The 14993-nt window shown below is 41.3% G+C and overlaps 1 protein-coding gene across 2 annotated transcripts in view; it reads right to left on the bottom strand.

Moving 5' to 3' along the window:
- Positions 1-367: 367 nt before the first annotated feature.
- ADPRHL1 (ADP-ribosylhydrolase like 1) overlaps positions 368-14993 on the bottom strand; it is a 50687-nt gene continuing 36061 nt past the window's right edge. Inside the window, exons 1-2 of one of the 2 annotated variants that reach the window (XM_006138937.5) lie at positions 14019-14125; positions 368-7320 (exon numbers count right to left, since the gene is read on the bottom strand). In XM_006138937.5, coding sequence (XP_006138999.3) covers positions 3024-7289 — 4266 coding nt within the window. In that variant the 5' untranslated portion in view covers positions 7290-7320; positions 14019-14125 and the 3' untranslated portion in view covers positions 368-3023. Of the gene's footprint in view, positions 7321-14018; positions 14126-14993 lie in introns of those variants that run through there. The other variant, XM_006138938.5, reaches the window with a different exon arrangement.

Below are 14993 nucleotides of genomic sequence, written 5' to 3'. Positions count from 1 at the left end.
CATTATTATCAAGTTTCATATCGTACTACAGTAAACACTTGCCGCACTTGACAGGAAAGCACAAGCAAGATAAGACTTTCCAATTAGTTACTTTAATATCAGTGGCAACGCCTGCCTTGGGCCTGCGTGCCCCAGTATTCCACAAAGGCAGCTTAACTCCAATCCTGCAAAGTGCTGAATTCTTCCTGCAGCGTTCTCAGCACCCTGTTTTCATTGACTTGCTCAGCATCTTACAGGACTGGGCCATTTTTGAGAACTTGTAGCTGCTGCATTATGATCCTTTATGAATACAGGCCATTGCTATAGAGTGACATGCATTAGGAAATAACATCTCTCTACAAACATATACCACTACTGTACACACCCAAAAAGGTAAATATCTTTACAGAAGGTTCAATCAATATTTCCCAATGTTTATAAGACAGAATATTAACACCCAATAGTACATTCTTTAACATATTGTCCTTTTCAGACTTTTCTGTTAATAAAGGAAGCATCTACCTGTCCTTACATTACCCTTGAAATATTATGCATGCTAGCAATGGATCAGGCTTTGCATTTACATCTTTAAAGCTAGAACTAAAGTGGCCATTTTTGATCTAACAAAGGCTGACACTATCTAACGTCATTCATAGTAACAACATTTTATTAAAAACAATGAGGAGCCCTGTGGCACCCTATAGACTAACAAATGTATTTGGGCATGAGCCTTTGTGGGCTGGAACCCATCTGATGCATGTACTGGAACTTCAGTTTGGTAAATATACACCTTCAAAGATGGGTATGTTACATTTCTATGCAGAGGACCAGTGCAATTCTACCAGGATGTCAACAATTTCCACCCCACCATCAAACCTCATACTGGACCAGTCCAGATAAAAGATCCACTTCCTGGACAACACAGTGTGAGTCAGTGCTGGTCACATAAATTCCACCCTGTACCAGAAACCTACTGAGTGCTATACTTATCTACATGCCTCCAGCTTTCATCCAGAATGCATCACACATTCCATTGTCTACAGCCAAATCCTAAGATACAACCACATTTGCTTTAGTCCCTCCGACACAGCCACGCAAGTACAGGATCTGTATCAAGCATTCTTAAAACTACAATACCTATCTGGGGAAGTGAAGAAACAAATTGACAGAGCCAGATGGGTACCCCAAAGTCACCTATTATAGGACAGACCCATAAAGGGAAGTAACAGGATATCACTGGCCGTTACCTACAGCCCCTAGCTAAAGCATCTCCAGCATGTCATCGAGGATCTACAAATGATCCCTCTCTCTCACAGACCTTGGAAGGCAGGCCCGTCCTTGCTTACAGACAGTCCCCCAACCTGAAGCAAATACTTACCAGTAACTACACACCACACAACAGAAGCAATAACCCAGGAACAAATCCCTGCGACAAATCTTGTTGCCGACTCTACCTGCATAGCTACTCAATGATACCTTCATAGGACCTAACCAAGTCAGCCACACCATCAGGAGCTCGTTCACCTGCACATCTACTAATGTGATATATACCATCATGTGCCAGCAATGCCCCTCTGCCATGTGCATTGGCAGCCTCTACACAGCACTGCAGTCTCCCTAGACACTCAGTAACAGTGTTGAAAGCTGCCAGACTTCAGCAAAAAACTTCAAAAACAGACGTCAGCATGAAACTGGAATTCATATGCAAACTTGACACTATTCAGATTGGGTCTGAATAGAGACTGGAAATGGCTCACTCACTACAAAAAGTAATTTTCCCTCTTTTGGTATTCTCACCTTCTCATCAACTCTTGGGAATGGGCCACATCCACCCTGATTGAATTGACCTCATTTGCACTGGTCCTCTGCATAGTTATGTAACACACCTATCGTTAGAGCCCTCCATAGATACAAAATTTGTATCTGCATCCACATCTGTTTCTGCAAAAATGAGTCATGGACAATGTTCCCTATAATTTTTTTCATCCGTGTGCAAAATACATTTTGCTATATGCACTGAGGCATGTGTGAATGGGCACCACCAGTAGAAACATGTGCTGCCAGAAGTGTGCAGTGAGTGGCTCAGCCATCTAGGCAGCACTTGAATCTTTCTTGGGTGGCCGTCCAAGCACACAGCTTACAGGGAACATCTGCGTTGACATCCACAGATGCGTATACCTGTGGATATAAAGCGGATATCCACAAATTTGCAGGGTTCTAGATACAAAATTTGTATCTGCAGCTGCATCCATATCTGTAAAAATGATCTGTGGATATCCACAGCTGGGGATATAAAGTGGATATCAGCAGATTTTCAGGGCTCTACCCATCTTTGCATGTATATATATCTCTGCCAAATGGAGGGTTTCTTTTCATGCATCTGATGAAGTGGGCTCCAGCCCATGTTAGCTTAGGCCCAAATAAATGTATTAGTCTTTAAGCTGCCACAAGACTCCTCATTGTTTTTGCTGAAACAAACTAACATGGGCTACCCCTCTGAAGCATTTTATTAGAATGAATAAATGTACATTTTGTCTTCAAAATACCCTAGTTACAAACAAAACCCAGCATTATCAAAGAGAGATTGGAGCAGGATTACATTTTTTCATGATCTCTTAGCCTCTCTCATACTTGATAAATTGATGATTAATCAGATTATTAATTGATATACTTGCAGTGAGGCCCTAGAATGGGTTCCTGAGGGAGACGAGGAATCTCCATCCTTAGAAGCTTTTAAGGCCTGGGTTGATAAAGTCCTGGATAGGATAATTTAATTGGGGTTGGTTCTGCTTTAAGCAGAGGGTTGGACTTCATGACCTCACGAAATCTCTTCCAACCCCAATCTTCTATCATTCTATGATTCTGTGATTTGTTTAGTTGAGCTCTTCAGGCCAGTGTTTAAGAAAGTGAAAGAATTCTACCCTAGCAAATACACATCAATATCCGTGCAGTTACAAAATGATAATTGAATGTCTTGAAGATTGAAGGAAAAAAGATCTGATTATACAAATAATTTAGGTCCTTAGTTTATCTGTAGAGATATTTCAGGTGTGATGCTTAAATGTATCAGATGCTCTAATAATCATTGGTTTAAAGGATGAATTTAAGGGTCCTTCACTGTAACTTTCTGCTATGTATTTTGCTTGTGCTATTATTCTAGTGCAGTCCTGGAGTTCTGCTTTTCTGTCGTTTGTTTGATCAGCCCTTGACCACCTGGCCTTCCCTTTAGCAGCAACGTTTTCATACTTTGCTAAATCATTTGATGATAGTTTGCGGTACTTCTCAAAGCCAGGCTGGGTTTTCCTCTGTTCTACAGGATTTGTATCATGTTTGGATACATCCTCTGATAGGGGTAATTTTTGGCAGTTATCAGTGTTATGCCACGTATTTTCCTCTAATATTGAATCATTTTGATGCTTCATGAGATCGCTTGGCAATGAAGCTTGAAACTTCTCAAAGTCACACAAACTGTTTTTCTTTCCCCCACTCTTAGCTTCATGCTTCTCTGATTTACTTGACGCAGGTAACTGTTTTTTCTCAGCCTTACCATGTGGACTTTTCTTTTCCACAGTACTAATTTCACGTGTCCTAAAATCATTTGCTATTGGTATTTGTTGCTTCTTCTCTGCTGCAGTATTTTTTCCATGCTTCACCAATTTATTTGGTGCGATTAATTGGTACTTCTCAGAGCTATGATGTTTATTCTTCTCTTCCACAGTTTTGGTTTCATGCTTCAAAAAATCATCTGACAATGGTGTTTGCTGTTGCTTGTCTACAGTAACATTATCTTCATGCTTCCCCAATGAACTTGATGATGGTTTTTTGTTCTTCTTAGGGTCACAAAAGGTATCTCTCTCTACTGTAGTTTTCTTTCCATGCTTCTGTGGTACATTTCTTGAGAGTAACTGGTAATGGGTATTCCTCTCTTGGACAGTCTTGCTTTCATGCTTCCTGGTACTCCTTGAGGATGGCTCTTGACAATTCTTAAAGTTACTCTCGACATTTCTTGCCACTGCAGCATTATTTTCACCTTTCACTGATTTATTGGATGAGGACAGTTGGCATTTCTTAGTGTTACAATAGGTGTTTTCATCTTCTGTTGTATCATATTCACATTCCACTACATCTCTTGATGGCATTTGGTATTTGATGTTACACAAGGTATTTCTCATTCCTGGAGTGTTAATTTTATTCTTTGAAGAAGGTAATTGGCATGTCTCAAAACTATAAGAATTCTTCTCTTTTGCATTATTATCTCCATGTTTCATAACATCACCCCATGCTGGCATAAGGCACATCTCCGAATTACACAAGGTATTGCTCCCTGCTGCAGTAGCATTCTTTTCTTCCATTGTATCATTTTCATGATTCAACCCATAATCTGATGACAGTATTTGATCCTCTTCATGTTTATGTAAGTTATGTCTCTGACTTGCACTATTATTTTCATGCATCACCATTTCATTTGATGAGGGAAACTGGTTTTTCTCAGAGTTCTCATGACTTATATCATTTTCATAATTCAGAGTATCATATGAAGTTGGCAATTGGTCCTGCTTCAAATTAGACCAGGGTTTTGTCTTTACTGCAGTATTCTTTTCATGCTCCCCTGATTCATTTGGAGTGGGTAGTTGGTACTTTTGCTTTTGCTTAAAGGGGCTTTTGCTTACTGTGGTATTGTTTTTAGACATCACCAATGCATTTGATGAGGGTAACTGGGATTTCTCTAAGTTATTCATTTCTTCTACAGTATTATTTTCATGCTTCCCCAGTTCTTTTGGTGAAAGTAACTGATTCTTCTCAGAAATATGATGGATATTCTTCTCTTTGGCTGTATTATTTTCTTGATTTGTGACATCACTTGATGATGGTGATGTCTGGTAATTCTCACAGTTATTCATAACATTCTTTGCTCTAATATCATCTTCATGCTTTACTGATTCATTTGAAGAAGGTAAATGGTACTTATCTGAATTATGACAAGCCTTCTTATCTTCTACAATATAGTTTTCATCTTTCACCAAATCTTTTGATGATGGGCACTGGGGCTTTTCAATAGCATGCCACATTCTTTGTTCTGCAGCATTGTTTTTGTGCTTTGTTAAATAATTTGATGAAAATGACTGACACGTCTCAGAATTAGGCCACGGATTCTCATCTGCAATGTCACTTCCATGCTTCATTGAGTACTTTGATGGCATTTGATAAGTCTTCAAGTGACACAAGGTATTCCTTTCCCTAGCAGTATTGTTTTCATGACTTGCCGTTTCAAGTGATGAGGATAATTGGTCCTTCCCAAAGTTTTCTTCTGGTATATAACTGTGCTTCTCTAAATTACTTGACAATGGACTTTGGTCTTTTTCAGACTCAAAGCAGATACGCTGTCCTTCTGCAGTACTGTTTTTTTCCTTATCTGAACTATTCAATGAGTGTACTTGGTTTGTCTGATTCACAGTCGGATTTGATACATTAGCGCTGAAATTATCAATGTTATTTTGTGGGCTGAGCATTTGATGTGGTTGTAATTCCTGAATTATTTGTTCAGTTTGCATTTGACACTCCGACAGCTTGTTTGGGTTTACCTTGGGCTCCTCTTCTTGCTTAGAGGTAACTTTGCAATACTTTTTTTTAGAACTAGGAAATATTTCTTGTTTATAGTGAAATTTCTCTTTTTTTACAGCTGCTGCAGAATGTTTACCTTTAAAATCTGGTGTGTTTTCTTGCCTTGACATCAGTGGTGACATTTTGACAGTAACAGGTATTTTAACAATTAACTGCAGGTCATCATTTGGAAGTGCTACATTATGAGATGCCTGAACTACTGGGGAGCAAAACAGTTGAATATTTTCCAATAGTTTCTCCTCTGGAAAACATTTTTGGCTTGCCAAGATAGGATCTTTTTCTGACTCTGAGAACTCCACTTCTGTCTCCTTTGGACTGCATACACTCACTGGTATTTTAGGATTCTCAACCCCTTTAATAGCCTGGCGACTGTGTGCACTAGGTCCTTCAGCTATATCAGAATAAGACAAGTTGGTAGATGGATTGTCTTTACTAACATTTTGAACAGCTTTATTATCCCCAGATGCAGATATATCAAATCCTGCTAATGTGCTATTCCCCTTGTGGTGTTGGCTGGCCTTAGATAAGGTCGGAATGCAGCCTGTGAGGGCTTTATTTTTACAGAAAGTAGAAGAGCTGTCTAAATTAGGAAGAAAATCAGTTCCGTGGTTTGTGGAATCTATTTTAGTCTCAACACCATCCTTCTCGTCAGTCATGACCTTGGGCATTGCACATTGCACATTGCGTATCTGTCCTTTGTACTCTCTGCCTTGTGCCATATTTTCTGGCATTTCATTCTTACCAGGCTTAATATCATGTGTGTTGTCAGAGTCACTTCTCTCTCCTATTTGAGTGCCATGATCAAAAGGCTGATTACTATCAGTGTTGTTTGTCATCCAGCTCCAGGGATGGCTAATTTCAGTCACAACACTGAATCTAGGCATTGGAGCAGTTGTGCACACTAAATTCTGGGAGTGATGGTTATTTAGTGCCGTAGCTGTCACTACCACAGTGTGTAGTTCTCTTACCTCTGCTTTGTGAACAGGTTGTCTGTTTGGGACCTTTGTATTATTTTTCTCACCTTTGTGTGACAACAGTTTCTTTACCTCAGGGGGTGAACAAACAGAACCAGCTTGTTCAAACTTTTCCTTCAGTTTGGACAGAACAGAATTCTTGCCAATTATTTTTGGCAAATTGCTATTTGTCTCTTTCTTTTTCCCGACAGAAGTTTTCTCCTTAGCTGCTTTCTCCTCGGCAGCTAAAAATTTCTTCAGAATGTTTTTCACTGTATTTTTCCCAATCACGCTATTCCACTTGCCCCTCTCATTAGGAATGACCTTTTCGTTCTCATCTGGTGCTGCACTACTTCCTTTTTTCTCCTTATTTCTATCTAATTTATTAACCGTGGCATTTAGACAGCTCCTGTTCACCCACTGCTTTTCTTTAATGATCAGTTTGCCAACTTCTCTTGTCTTCTTTATATACGGCTCACGATTGTTGTTCATGAACTTGGACTGCAAAAGCTGGAATCTTGTGGGGCGCTTGATGTTTGCACGTTGGCATGCAGGATTACAATTCATCTTGTTTTCTTTGCCTTCTGCCCACTTTGCCTTCTTCCTCGGCATCTGTGGGTCGCAGGCCGCGAGGTCTGTGATGTAAAGCAGCAGGCTGCTGAGGACAGCAAAAGCCCCTGGTTCTGTTGCCATCTTATTTAGCTTCTTCTTCAGCACCATGGGATCTATCAGCATCTTATCACAGCAAAACTTTGTACATTTAGTGCTGCATAAAAGAAAATGAATGCTCTTTTGAAGTCATCAGTATTGCTTCCATTTCATTACTCTATATTATTTTCATTTTATTTATTAACAGATCCATTCTTTTATATTAGAAATCTTCTAAAACATGTTTTACGACTTAAATCAAGATAAGCTTAGTGTTATACACAAACATACAATTAGAAATTGGTCGGTGGGAGACCCTAAAGCTGTATTGACAAGACCTGTACCATTCGCTTTCTTCTTATCTTATGCTTTTCAATTACACATATAGTGCATAAAACAGAATACCTTAAATTACTGTTCTTAACTGAGTCATAGTTAGTTGCCTGATAACAGCATGCAAAATATTTTAGAAGCCTTATGAAGCATCTTGTGGCGTGTGTGCATAAGCAAGTTTTTAATAACAGTCAGTGGTGCCAACAGATCTGCTGCCCTCCCCCCCGGGGCAAGGTGTAGGGGTGTGCTGGCTTCTCACTCCAAGAAAGGGCGGGGCCTCGGCAGTGTTCCTTCTAAGGCTAGGTCTAGACTGCAACATTTTTGCCGAAAAGGCTACGCAAAATGCGCTCCACATTTTGCATAGCTTTTTCCGCCTTTTTTTGGAAGAAACTTTTGGCCGTCTACAGGGGGCCAAATGGCAAAAAAGCCTCCTCTTTCGGAGGAACCCTTATTACTTGTGAAACAAGGAATACAGGGCTCCCTGAAAGAGCACATTTGCTCTTCCTTGAAAAAAAAATGGAAGAGCAAATGCTTTCCCTGGATGCAGCAGGGTTTTTCTGGGATAGTATCCCGGAAAACCCCCACAGTGTAGACCAGTGTTGTCTTCAAGTCATCATTGTCAAATCCAAGTCGAGTCTCAAGTCACTACAGTTCAAGTCTCAAGTTGAGTCTCGAGTCCCTAAAGTCACTTTCGAGTCTAGTCCCAAGTCGAGTCTCAAGTCTTAATTTAAAAAATGTCAAGTCACTTTTTTACAAGCCACCAATATCGGCATTTTTGGACATTTTTTTCACTAAGTCAATTTAACAAAATTAGCAAGTCTCAAGTCACAAACAATGACCCCAAGTGGAGTCTCAAGTCGAGTCACCTAGGTGACTTAAGTCGGACTCGAGTTCAAGTTGTGGGACAAGTCAACAAGTCTGGTGTATACATAGCCCAAGCTACAAGACAGCACAGCTTCACAGGTGATTAATCAGCCTTACCCAATCAGTCAGCTCTGTGCAGGGAGCCCTGAGCGTCTGACTGGGTAGGGCTGATTAATCAACAGTGAAGCTGTGCTGCTGCTCAGCTTAGAGTGAACACTCTGTAGGGCTGGAGTAGCCAACCCTCAATGCCATCAGGCCCAATCTTGCCCAGGCAGTCCTTAGAGCTGCTCAGAGCATACCACACAGCACTCCAGTGGTGATTTAAAGGGCCCCGGGTTCCAGCTACCACCACTCCTGAAGAAGTGGCAGCCAGGAATCCCAGGCTCTTTTAAATCACCAGGCCTCAGGACAACTGCTCTCTTTGTCCCTTTCTCTGTCTCATCAATGAGCCTGATAATCTATATTGGGTAGCCTGCAATTTGTCAGGTGTTTTGTGACATTTTAAACATTCAGGTAGCATAGGACAGTAACTGGCAAATGTGCATGAGAATAAGCAACACTAACAATGAACAAAGCTCATCTTCACCATTTCTCACCCTCGTTAATATTATTGTTCCCTGATATGCAAATGTAACCAAACACTTCCACGCATGTTAATCAATAAAGATAAGAGCATACTGAGTCTGGAAATATGCCTCTGTCTGTCACTTAAAAAAATTAAAAATAAAAACAAAATCTGAAGACCAAAAAGTGTAAATAAGCCACAGACTAAAGTATCACTATAGATACAATTTAGAAATTAGCCATGAGCTAGTTCCAGTTAACTAGGAATCTAATCTGATCTGGGACATTTGGCATGTGGGAAATGCCACATTAAATCTGTTTTCTGAAACACGTAGGACAGAGCTGGAGATAGTGCACTGTATTTAATGATAACCATAGCAATGTCACTCGACTACTGCTGCCTTTCAGTGTTTAACTGGGAGCGGGAAATCTGGCACGCTGTATCTACAGTTCAGTTTGAAGGGTTAGGCCTTCAGAGAGTCAAGGCTTTAGAAAATGCTGCTGATTGGTTACTAAACAAAATACAGAACTTAATGCAAAAGCTGTAGAATGAAGTCAGTAACAATAATGCTTTGGAAAAAACACAAAAGGTCTCAGCTTTTTAGCACCCTGGAGAATCTGCATTACTTCACTATGTAGTAAAATACTATTGTGAATGGATTCCAGTCAACAAAGCAGGAGAAGATTTGGAGGATTCATTGTTATGTCCGTGTCATATACGAGCAGACATGGGACAACACATTCTGTAAGTGAAACCTGACTAATAAAGTACGTGAATAGAATAAAAAGAGTTTGCAAAACTGTTCACGTTTCATGTAGTAATTAGTCTTGAAAACTGTGTTTTTGTAGGGCCAGATCCAGTCATTCTTCTCGACAGCAAGTGGTACACCATTGATTTCAATGGGATATTAAAACCAAGCCTATGGTGTGATTTTAGTGAGGCTACCTGGAGAGCAAGGTACTGCTCATTGTCAAAAAGACTGACCAAATCTGGCTTTCAGATAGCTACATTTCAAGTATACAGAAGAGAAGGCGGTTAAAAATTACACACAATAGCATGGGATTAAGCTGATGGATGTAATTGGTTCTATTTATAATGACCTTCTGGGTATTTTAGAAGACCAAAACAGATATTGACAGCTGGCTGATGTCTATATAACAAACAATGAGGCTCTGGGTTTCAACTGTGAATAGCTACATTTCCTCATAGCACAGATGTCCTTCTCATTTACAGTACATGGTAACACAGATTAAGTACCCCTTCTCGTAAATAGTAACAGACACAAAGAAACAAATATAATGAAGCCAATTCTGAGGTCATATTCAGAGTTCCATTTTTTACAACTGGTGTTAATTTCAGAAAGATGCTTTCATTGGCTATCATTAGATTGTAGTCCCTCCCTCTCTCCTGTTATGGATAAGGGCGTTTAAGGCAGGAGGAGATTAAGTATAGTCAGTGATTTAAAAGCTTTTGTTTCATTTTCTTTAGTTTTGTTTTGGATTGCAAGGCATAGAGAAAGCCAAATGGTCAATGTCTATCAACCAAGAACTCTGATGGAATATAATTTTGAAAACTCTGGCATCATGACATTTGAGTTGATTGTTCACAGTTTATTTAGAATTGTTTGTGAGAATTAAGAAGAGAAAGAAGAATTCCCTCACCCATTCCCTGTAACCCTGCCTTATTCTTCTGTCTGTCTGACCTCTGACTGCAAGCCTGCCAGGAGGGGCTGTACTCTCTAAAAAGTGCCTTCCATACTGTGAGCATTCCTTAAACATATAATAAAGTATGGGCCAATCTGGCTTCTACTAACATTAATTGCAAAACCCAAATTGACTGCAGTCAAAACAGGTTCAGACCCTCTTGTTATTAGTTTGAAGTTCATTGTAATAGCATTAATCAATCAGTTGAGGGCAATAACACAATGATCATTAGGTGGTAAAAGAAACAAGAGTGAGGTCAAATCAATAGGATGTATTTTAAAGTGATTTATTAGGGTGCATTTTAATTTAGTTTTCAGAAATATTACACTGTTTTAGAAGTTCACAAATTAATATGTTGCATATCCTGTATCAGAATGTTTGGTCTATGTTCATCATCTAGTAACAGAAGATGAACAAGTGCTCCTCTATCTATTCAGGGCATGTGAAGTTTTTCCAAGATGATCTCACCCACAAACAAGCACTACAATGTATTTACGAAAGTTGTGTTCTCTCAGATGACCATGTACCATGAAATAGAAATCCTGGGTTCACTTGATGAATTTATTCCTCTAATATAAATACAGGTGTGTGGGGACATGCATGGGCAATGCTGATACTGTTATCACAGCATAAAAAAAATTCATTTCATATGGGAGAGTCCGCTGCATGAAGTCCTGCAGAGCAATCTTGGCTATGTTGAATGGGAGGTTAGACCCTGATTTCAATGGGGTCAAGCTTTCATCCCTAAAATTATCCCAACTCCTACCCTTTATTCCTTGAACTATAACCTCCTGTCATTATTGCTGAGAGGAACTGGGAAGGATGGTCCCTTAAGGCTGTTGAGCATAGTGAGAGTCTGTTAACACCATTTCTTAACCCAAGGGTTCTTTCTTGAGAAGTGCAAAGCACCACCCCAGGCCATGAACTAGAGCAAGGAGCAAGATAGATAGCAGTCTGGAAATGGAACCTAGAACTCCCCCATGGCAGTGGGCAGCACAATATATACCTGGCTTCTCTTTTCTCTCTGCCCTAGAAGCTCTAGATAAATTCTTTTCTGAATACTTTTGTCCTAACTGCATGATTTTACCTGCCAGAATGGGCTGATCAGATGTGTGGCCAGATGACCCAAGATCACTTTCAAAATGCCTTGTTTATTTGCTTCTTTTAAATGACCTCTCTTCACCCTCCCTTCATCAATAATACCTTTTCATGAGGCAAGCGGGCAGTTTATGTATTTACACATAGCTGTTTGCAGTGGTGTTATAGCCGTGTCGGCCCCAGGACACGCAAGGTGACTGAGGTGGTATTTTGTGCTGCACCAACTTGTCTTGCTGAGAGGGACAAGCTTTCCCGCTTCCCAGAGCTCTTCTTCGGGTCTGGGAAAGTGACTCAGAATAAGGCCAGGAGGTGGAATTGATTGCCAAGCACAAGGAGTTAACATGCTACAAAAAGCCATTCAGAATAAAGTGGACAGTTAACACTGCTGCCTCAGGACAAAACAGAGTTAGTAGTTGCAATAAGACCAAAAAACCAGCATGGGTTTATCTACACCGAAAACTTTAAAGTGCAGCTGCAGCAGCTTTAAAGAAGTGGTGTGGCCACAGGCCACTGTGGGAGAGAGCTCTCCCCGCATTCTAAGTAAACCAGTTTAGGAGGGGAGTAGCTAACTGCTATCCCCTGGAAGTGTGTAGCCTGGTTTACACTGGGTGCTTTACAGCGCTGTAACTTCCTTAACTTCAGAGGGGTGTTTTTTCACATCCTGGAGCCAGAAAGTCACAGCACAGCAAAGCTTCAGTGTAGCCTAAGCCTGTCTTTATTGGGTCCATGATTTCTGGTGTCTACCAGAATTATGAATTTAAGTTCCCATGCTCATCTCTTGAAGGTGTTGTGCAGGTTTCTTTTGAGGACCTAGACTGAGAGGTCACATACGGAGTTATTATTTTGTGAAAATAGTTCACCCAAGAGTGATAGGACGTTTTTGTGTATTATTAGTTTTCTGTGTGAGTTCATCTGAGTGTGTAGTGATTGTCTGCTTTACTCCCAGAGTTACTGCCGGGCCATTTGACGCACTGCATGAGGTACACCACATGTTGCAATAGGCATGTAGAGGACCCAAGAATATGGAAAGGTGTCTTATGGAGGAGCTTGAACACTGTAGCAATGGAAGTATGGCTGCAGGTTTTTCATCTGTTCTGGTAGGATATGGTGCTGCTTTGAGTTAATGCATCCTGATCTGTTAATGCATTCTAATGATTGATTTGGGAAGGTTGGGGGATTGTTTGAAGCCAGAAATAGGGCTTTGGTAAATATTTCTCTCAGGATGGGGTACACATCAAGTATGGGTTGTAATTGTGCGATGATTCCCCACATGGGCTCCAGCATGGGGCAGAACAGATGACAACAAGATGTGTGTGTGACATTAATTCCTCTCCTCCTTCTGTATTGAAGCAGGATCTCTCAGGAAATTAGGGTGGCCCATTCCAAGATGCAATCTACTTATTTGGGGAAGTGTCCTTGTTTGGTGAGGGCAGCTTTACGTGTGTTATGATATATATCCTGGACTTTCGCCTATGAGCATATTCTGTGGTATCTACGGGTATGTCTACACTACATGGCTCCGTCGACGGAGCCATGTAGTGTAGACATACCCTTAGAGCCTAGCTGTAGATATCAGATTTCTTGGGGCGTGTGGTGCAGTTGCTGGATCTGCAGCGGTAAGTGTGAGGTTTTCTTGTGTCTGTCTGTAAGGTCTCTTACAACAAGTGTTAACTCCTTATGCTTAGCAATCTGTTCCACCTTGCCGTTTACTGTGATACACTGACTACCTTACCCAGACTTGAGGCAGAGCTCTGTGAAAGCTCAAAATCTTCTCTCTCTCACCAACAGATATTGGGCCAATAAAAGATACTACCTCACCCACCTTGTCTCTCATTTATTCCTAGGCACTTCTGTGACACTCATCGCTGAACTGAATGCCAACAGCCCAAAACACCAACAGGCTGAAATGCTTATTCAGTCCCAGTGACAGGGTTATCCCAGTGAAAGCCTTTGTAGGGGACACTGACATGTCACAGATGGTCAGACCCTGTGCCTTTGGGGCGGTGGAGATGTGTTCAGTACCTGAGCAGGAAGAGCTGCTGGAAATAGGGCAGGGAGAGGAAGCTCATACCAATTCATCTGTTACTCCTCTGAACAACCGTGGCCCCCGGCCCCTTTGTGTTTCTGTGCTGGGACGGTGGAGGTTTCTGGAACCCTAGCCCAGCACTGCAGCAGTGCCTGTGGGGGCTTACAGGGGTAGGGTGCTTTCCAATACACACACATTGCAGAGGATTTGGAGCTCTCTTTTTTTACCATTGGAAGGTGGCTGCTGGGAGTTGCCCTTCTTAGTGTTCTTCAGCCCACACTAAGCCATTCAGCTTCTGGCTGGCACACGCTGGGAGCACCATGGTTTGCCAGCGCTGCAAGGGAAGGCTCGCGTTAACAACACAGGACTCTCATGAAATAACCATGGCAGACTTTGTTAAAACCTCTGGTAAACAATAACAAACTGACCGTGCCGTAACTAGGTATTTTACGCCTGGAGCAAAATATGAATTATGTGCCCCCTCTCTTTAGGTCAGCATGTGTCATACTCTTTACTTTTGCAGTTTATTAGTTTTACTTATTGCAGCTGTGCACCCCTGATTATGATGTGCCCGGGGCGAGTGCCCCGCTTGCCCCACCCTTGTTACAGCCCTGCAAACTAATTCTTGGCCCTCAAGTGCTTGAGTTTCCTTTTTAATGTTATACTGATGTGTCTCAGAGGACTATCCTTGTGAACTGGGGGTGCAGAAGAGTGGTAGTGCAGGTTTCCCCTGTGCTGCCTTGCTGGCATGGCAGGACAGCAGAGGTACAAATGGTTTCATTTTCTTGAAGGGGTGCTTAGATTTTAGAAGGTTGATGAGAGCTGCATTAGACCCAGCGAACTTGTCCTAATTAAAGAAGGTTTTTCCTTAGCTCCTTTGCATGACAACAAATATTTGCCTCTACTCTCTTCCATTCACTCCTTCCTTACAGAATAGGCAGCCCCCAGCCATTCTTGCCAGGATCATCAAGTGAAGAATATAACAGCTCCAGCAGCCAATCATGACAAGCTGTTTTATTATAAGCTGCATGACTGGTCACCCCATTGACTGATCCCATTGCCTAGCTGAAAGCTGCTATAGATGGGGGAGAGCAAACACATAGCAAGAGCTATGCTGCTTCTCATGACCCTTTGTCCCTATGAGAAAGCTTTTCCTACTTGCTCACACTGCAATGGGTAAGACAGCCAGGCCTGGCCATGTG

This window comes from Pelodiscus sinensis, chromosome 1 (genome assembly GCF_052426305.1).
Source record: "Pelodiscus sinensis isolate ZL-2025 chromosome 1, ASM5242630v1, whole genome shotgun sequence".
Classification (NCBI taxonomy): domain Eukaryota; kingdom Metazoa; phylum Chordata; order Testudines; family Trionychidae; genus Pelodiscus; species Pelodiscus sinensis.
This window is presented reverse-complemented; position numbering and strand designations above follow the sequence as displayed.